The following is a 7524-nucleotide window of genomic DNA, read 5'->3' as shown; positions in this document are numbered from 1 at the left end:
TCCCAACTGAATCAGTGGCTGTGCATTTAATTCTGGTCCCATCTTGCATGGCTGTAGGTATCATTCGGCATCCTTGCCGTTGGTTGGTTTTCAGAGACAGGTGTCTTATTTTTAAAACAACCTTCTTGTCTATCCCTCTCATTAATTCTCACAGACAATCAGTGGCTCTGTGCAGGAGAAGCAAGTGATGATAGAAGTGCAGCAGCTGACACCCAGAGAATGGATGGTGTCAGTAGCAACAGGACAATGTCGTACAGTAGATGGAGTTATGACAGGTATTGTATGTCTTAATTTTTTTACCTTGCTTCTTTCTGGTATTGATAAGCAAGGCAAAGCAATTAGAAACTGAGTCTGAGATCTCCTATTATTGCCTTTAAAATCTGAATGATACTTTAGGAATACCGGTCTTCTAATTATATAGGCATGACTTTTTCTGTTAGACTCAATGTTGCTTTGAAAATTAGAATGTTTGTTTCATTTATGTATTCTCGCAGAAAGCAAGTTTATTTCCACCAGGGCAGCACAAGATAATTATTTCATTATTCGATGTGGGGAGAGTTGTTAGCTATTTCCATACAGATATTTCCTGGACTTTTTCAGCAAACACTTTGATCACTAGTTTGAAATACAATGAGGAATGAGACAATTGTTCATACAGACCTATGAAAAGATGCATTTGCTTGTCGGTTTCAGTTCAGAGTTGATACCTGGAAATTAAATAACTTAAAATGCTGGAGCCTGAGATGTTCAGGTTTTCAGGACTTCAGGTTTTGTGGTTGGGTTAGAATAGTGATACTTTCAGACAAGAAATCTGAAAAATTCTGTAACAAATGTGCAACATAGAGTTGGAAAATGCTGGTTTAGGTGACCCAATGAAGCCATTATAAATGCTTAGACTGTATTTTGTGTCAAGATGCAACTATTTACACTTTTATTCCTCCACCCCAGAATGTGTAATGGCAAAATTTTGTCCCATTAATTTGCTTTTTATGTGGCTACAAGGTAACTTGCACAAGTAGAATTGAGCACGATTCATGATTATGACTTGATAGAATTTTTTAAGGCTTCGCTTTAAATAAAATACCCCCACACTTATCAAAACAATTTTAAATCTGTAAATTGTACACTTGGGACTGGATTTATGTGCTAATAGGGCTGTCACCACAGTGAGTCAGTGTGACAAAAACAACCATCAGAAATAATCCTTGAAAGGTTTATGAACTGAAAAAACAATGCTTTGAATGGCACCCAATTTGCCTACGTGTGTAAGGTTACATGGTTTATACATGCGCGCGCGCACACACACACACACACACCCCGTTTACTCCTTAACTTCGTGACTGAAAATCCTATATACATCACTAGAAAATGTATGAATATCATTTTATACGTGTGTCACAATTTATTTCAGATCATGTGGAGGAGAGTGGGAATGTGTGTATATAGGTATATTTATGCAAACACACATACAAAAGATGGGTTATACAACATGCTGTGTTTGTACGCATGTAATCCTGTCCCCCCCCATAGAGAGCAGACACCTTCTTGTCTCTTATGCCATGTCCTAAGTAAAGCGTCACAGCACCATGATATATTTGAGTCTATTCCATGTATGCCAAGTTTTGCAGCTGTTATACCTTAATCTCATAGTGTATGTAACAGAAATTTCAAGAGAATTAGTCTTAGATGTGTTTTCTTTGTGGCAGTGTGTTTGCTTTAACCATGTTTACTGCTTTAGAGTCAGTTATCCAGTTCACTGTGACAGAAATGAAAACTGAAAAGTCTCTATTGCTAATTATTAGCATTGCATTCAGTATGTGTGCTGTACTCATTTCTGTCTGGCTTCTTTGCTCTCTGCATTATATTTTTGGGAAGAAATGCAATATTTCCATGTCTCACTTGCCTTCAGTTGCACAGCTTCCAGATTGTTATGAAAAATTTCAGAAACACAAGGTATATGAGCCAATGCCTGTGTAATTTATTCTCTCCCAGTTGCTAATGCTGGAAGGTTGAGGAACGAATTGTTGCTTTTTCAACCGTATCTCCCTGCTGAAAAAATGGTGCACAGTTGTTTTTGTACATTGAAACTGTCTTCCTACATCTATCTACAAGAAGATTGCTCCTCTCTAATATCAGAAACCTCATTTTGCTATTTGTATTTGAAGCACTGTACATGATCCATTTTTTGCTGATCTCATTGAATGCAAAAAGCAGCTGTCAGGAGGAGATTACTTATTTCTGTTAGTATAAAATCACCTCATGGAATAAGCAGGTTCTATTCATGCTAATATAGTATCCTTTGTTCCTGTGGCTATTTGGGTTTGCCTCTTTGTTACATTTATACAAATGACCAACCAGGCTGGAAGTTAATGCTCAAGATAGGTCTGTGGAGTTTCCCTCTTACAAGTGAGAAATGCACCAAACATAAGTATACAGTGTGTTCCAAATGTACTCTTCTTATAGACTCTCTTCCCCTATCTCCCTCACTTTTACATCAATCTTACATTTCCTTCAGTTGTGCGTCCTGGAATTTCTACCCCAAGCATTCAAAAATCACGAGTCAGGTCCCCAAAAAGCAAGAGACTGTCTTAAAGGTCATTACACTTAAAAGCCACCAGAGGTACTTTTTATTTGCCTTTTGAACACTTAGGGTGCAGTTAGGTCATATTGCCAAGCTTATCTCTGCAACCAAGAGAGCTAGAAGTTCCTTTAAAAAAATGAAAGCTGAGATTCTCCTCTAGTCACTTGCCAACAGGAACTTTAAGAAACAAACTAAATATGCGAGACTCGTGATGAAATCATGAGAGTTGGACACCCTGGTGTAAGAGGAAGTTAAAGTTCTACTAGTCCTGGTAACAAATGTATAACTTATTCCTACTCTGGAGAGGCAGCATGACCTTGGGCAAGTTACCGTACAGTTCTCTGCCTCGGTTTCCCCACCTGTAAAATGGAGAAACTGGTCTCATGTTAAAGAAATAGCACTATACAACCATTAGGTATTTTTATTGCTCCTTCCAAAAATATCAAAAAGTAAAATAAACACCACAATATATTTCAGAAAGGAGGGGAAAGAGAAGACACCTGCTGCTGAAGTACTTGCAATTATCATGAAACATTATGACTGGCTGTCATGGTAACTTCTCACTCCCAGGAAAAGTGGACCACAGTACCTCAAAAATATAAAGGCACTTTTAAAAAAACAAACACATGGAGCAAATCTTACGTGATTGGCTCTAGGTCTTCACTATTCTGTAAGAAACATTTTATGGTAAATTTGTATGGGTCTAGTGATCTTAGCAGAGTCAAGCCAGGAACTCCTGAGTTCTAATCTCAGATCTGACATTATCTCCTGTGACCTTGTGATCCTGGGTCAGGGTATGTCTAAACTGCAATCGCAGAGTGTAATTGCAGCATGTGTAGACATACCTGAGCTAGCTTTAATTTAGCTAGCTTGGGTACTGGAGCAGGGAAGCCACAGCCACATAGGGTAGCTACCTATGTAATTACCCAGGGTTCCAGGCAGAATTGTACAGCCCACATGAAAGCCCAGGCTGCTGCAGCTTCACTGCTCCAGTACCTGAGCAAGGTACATTAAAGGTAGCTTGGGTATGTCTACATGAACTGTTAGCACACTCTGAGACTTCAGTGTAAACATTCTCTCTTTTCTCCATCTGTAAAATGGGATAACAACAATACTTATCTTCCTCCTAAGGGCATTAGGAAGATGAATTAATGTTTGTGGAGCTCTGTAGGTGACAGTTATTGTGACATTTCTCATTCTTTTTACTCTGGATTTCGCTATGCTCTGTGCTCTTTTATATTTTATTTTAAATTAGCAAGCTTAAAGAGCTATTTCAGAGGGAGAAGAAGAAAGGTCTTCAGAGGTAGTATAAGAGCAATGATCATCCTTAACAGGTTTCCTTCCCATGTCTACTTAATGATAGGGGTTTTCCCTGCTGTGAATTTTGGATAGGCCTCATGTCGCATGCAATAGCTTTGCAGATAGGGGACTCCTTTTGAAATTAGCAGTGTGCATGTGATTTCAGAGAGCTTTTAGGATATATATAATATATATAATACAAAATATGCCCCGACTAGAATGTCTGAGTTAGGAGAATCCCAGTAGTAGTGAGGTTGACAGCAGTAAGGCAGGGGCAGACATATTGGTCTCCCCAAATGATATAGTTTGGGATTAGAATGCAATACTCAGCTCTGCCATTGACTCACTGAGTGACCTCACACAAGGCACTTCTCCTTTGTGTCTCAGTTTTCCCTATATGCAAAGGATTATAATACTTACTCTCCTCACAGGGGTGATGTTGGGATGAGTTAAATTGGCACAGTACTTTGAACAATCAATGCTGAGTATTGCTATTACCACATTTAAATATCCCCATTTGTTTTCAGTTGGGGATAGATAACAGTAAGTATTTTGATCATCAAAAACTGCTGCACATACTTTAATCGTGGGACAATGTAATTCTTATTGTGTGTATTCATGGATTTTTATCTGCAAACTTTAGTCAGATTTTTCAAATGTAGTCCCTGGAATTACAATTTACAAACTCCTTACCCACTACTTTGAAGAATTACTCTATAGAAACAATACTGCTAATTCCTGTGTGTGCCTTATGGATATAAAAATAGAGAGGGAAAATCTAATGGTGGCAAGAGATCATCTGACACAAATCCCTCCTTGATCACCATGTTAAGCAAGTAAAGAAAAGAGCCTTGGCTCTTCCCAAAGTAGGGAATGGCGGAGGACAGCACAGGTGTGACAAGGAGTGTATGTCAACGAAGAGAAGGTCATAAATGAGTAAATATACAATATCCATATCTCCCAACTGTTCCTCCTTTAGGAAGGATAATGTCATTTTAGTAGTAAATCTGTTTTTGTTCCACATCCATCTTGTGGTAACCTCATTACTGTACATTAACTTTGTAATGCCAAGATATAGACCAGAGTGGATAAAAATTGATTGGAAACAAAAGATTAAAAAAAATTAAATTGGATTTTTTAAATTTAAATACATTTTTCATTTTTAAAATAAACCTGTTTAAAATTAAAATTGAAAAACTATTTGTGTTAAGGCCTAAAATCATTTAAATTAAATAAAAAATATTAAGCCTCGCATGTTTGCTCATGAAGATTTAAAGGAAGTCAAACCACTGTACTGATCCAAGTCACAGGTTAAGCACCTGGATCCACAGTTTGAGGTACTAAACCATCTTTTGACAGCAATAGCATGTATTTTCTTCTTTTCAGTTTATTCAACTAGTTCAGTTCAATGACTAGTTCATTCAAAGATAAGAAACTGATTGGAAATTGGGAAAAAAAAGGAAAGATTGTTTTCCTCTCCCATTCTAGGAATAAAAATGAGGTTTGAGAGGATGGGATCTACTAGTTCTAAAATCTTGAAGGACATGGTGACTAGAAACAATCAGTTCATTAACTACAGATAATAGTTATTTTTATTATTTATTTGTATTACTGTAGCGCCTAAGAGCCTCATCATGGCCAGGATATACTACTTCTGTTTTTTTAATAATCAATTTTAAATGCAAAACATGGTTTAATAAATGTTTTTTTCTTATGTATACAGAACATTTAAGGTAGTTTCATCTAACTAATAAAAACAATTATTAAAAAAGCAGGTTCAGTGCATTTTTAATTGAATTCCAATTTTCATTTAAAGAAAGCTTGATATAAATACCAAGCAAAAAAATAATCTAGTAATTAAAAAATGTATCCAACACTCCATAGCATTAAAAATGTAAATATTAAGAATTTGAATAAATGTATGTTAAGTTACATAACACCTTAAATAAATATATCCTCCTAGTCAGCAAAAAAGTTCCATGTTTAGTATAATGGCTATATTTAGTTGCAAGTCAACGTATTAATGGTTACCAACCAGTGAGAATCAACCTTTCTCTTGGAAAATAACTGGAGCGTACAAATGCAAAACAACATTAAAATAGATACTTTAAATCAAGGTTTCTGCTTACTGATTTAAATCCTGGTTAAAATCGGTGATTTAAATTGCTGTAATTGAAATCAATCCACCCTGTTATAGACCGTGGTTTTTGCTTAAAAAAAAAAAAATCCCAGATTGTCTAAAGTTTCTTGTACTAATTGTTTAATCTCATTCAGTTTAGATTGTGTGTGTGTGTGTGAGAGAGAGAGGACTTGATTCGGGAAAGAAAGTTGTAGCATCACGAGTATACAACATCAAAGACATTTTTCTCCATGGATCTTTCTTTAATTTACAGATTGTAAAAGGCCGTATGCTGCAGTTTTTGGAAATCTAAAACAGGTGCATATGAATGGAGGTCTGGGTCCAAAATATGCAGTTCCCATAGGGACTGCAGCAATTAATTTAAAGAGGCATTCCAAGTACTTACATATTAGCTATCAACTTTTGAGCACATTAAAAAGAAGAGGGAAGAAACCATAACACCAAGCTAGCAGTTGTCTGCACTGGTTACTGAAAATATAAAAGTTTTACCTGTTCACTGTGATCTGCAAATAAAAACGTACTATAAAGGAATCAGAGTGACTGCTCAGAGAACTAAAGCACAACTCCATTTGTCATGTGATACACAAACTATTTTAAACAACAAAAAAAAGTGTCCATGTTTCCAGGAACTTGGAAGAGTTTGGCATTTCTGAAGTGGGCTGATTACTTGTTAAAGAGAAGGAAGTACAGTCGTACCCACAGGCCACTGCTTCTTAGAATGATTTACTCACAATGTGTATTGAGTTCTGATTCTCCCTGAACTAGGCTGTCAGCCTGTTTCCCAAGCGCACACATTTCTGGTGCATAGAAACACCCTGGTCCCAGCTCAAAGCCAAACCTATTCTACCATCATCTCTCCTTCAGTTCTCCATGCTGAGCGTGCTTTTGGCTAGGACTATCTTTGGTTCTAAATAATTTTGCTTCCCTCTCCTTGCCAATCTGTTTAGGATTGTCTTTCTAATAGAAGATCAGATTTTGCCCCCATCACTGACACGATGTGGTTCTTTCCTCTGCAAAAGGTCACCCATGAAACCAATAGGACTAATTACACACAGTAAGGCCTTCAAATGTACACTGGTTTAAATAAATCAGTTTTACAATCTAGTTAAAATGGGGCAAGCCTCTGTTGTAGACTCCAATTGGTTTTACCTTTTGATTATATCAAATCAGTTTAAATCCGTAAATTAATTTACCAATGCCAGCTAAATCAATATAAGCAAGGGCTAAACTGCTTCATGTATGTATATATTTGGGGACTGCACTCTCTTAACTAGACCGTTTGAAATCGATTTAGTTAAACTGATGCATTTTTCCATTAGACAAGGCTCAAGTTACCACTAATTGTGGTAAAAACAGTGGTGAAAGAAGGAGCCATTTCATTAGATTACACTTTGAAAGAGTCTTTTCTCCTTTTTGCCACAAAAGGTGGGCCAGTGTTGAGCTGTGAATGTGGTTAACTCCAACGCGGTCAGGACTCACTTAACTTCTCCCAGGGGCCTTTGTT

General features: G+C 36.9%; 1 protein-coding gene across 6 annotated transcripts in view; it reads left to right on the top strand.

Annotated features, from left to right (window-relative positions):
• The first annotated feature begins 211 nt into the window (after positions 1-211).
• The window catches only part of TUB (TUB bipartite transcription factor), a 262999-nt gene continuing 255686 nt past the window's right edge, over positions 212-7524 (top strand). For all 6 annotated transcript variants that reach the window (XM_045012471.1, XM_045012470.1, XM_045012469.1 and 3 more), the window contains exon 1: positions 212-275. In XM_045012471.1, the coding sequence (XP_044868406.1) occupies positions 220-275 (56 nt within the window). In that variant the 5' untranslated portion in view covers positions 212-219. The remainder of the gene's footprint in view (positions 276-7524) is intronic.

This window comes from Mauremys mutica, chromosome 4 (genome assembly GCF_020497125.1).
Source record: "Mauremys mutica isolate MM-2020 ecotype Southern chromosome 4, ASM2049712v1, whole genome shotgun sequence".
Taxonomy (NCBI): Eukaryota; Metazoa; Chordata; order Testudines; family Geoemydidae; genus Mauremys; species Mauremys mutica.
Note: the sequence above shows the minus strand (reverse complement) of the source record. Positions and strands in the feature narration are given on the sequence as shown.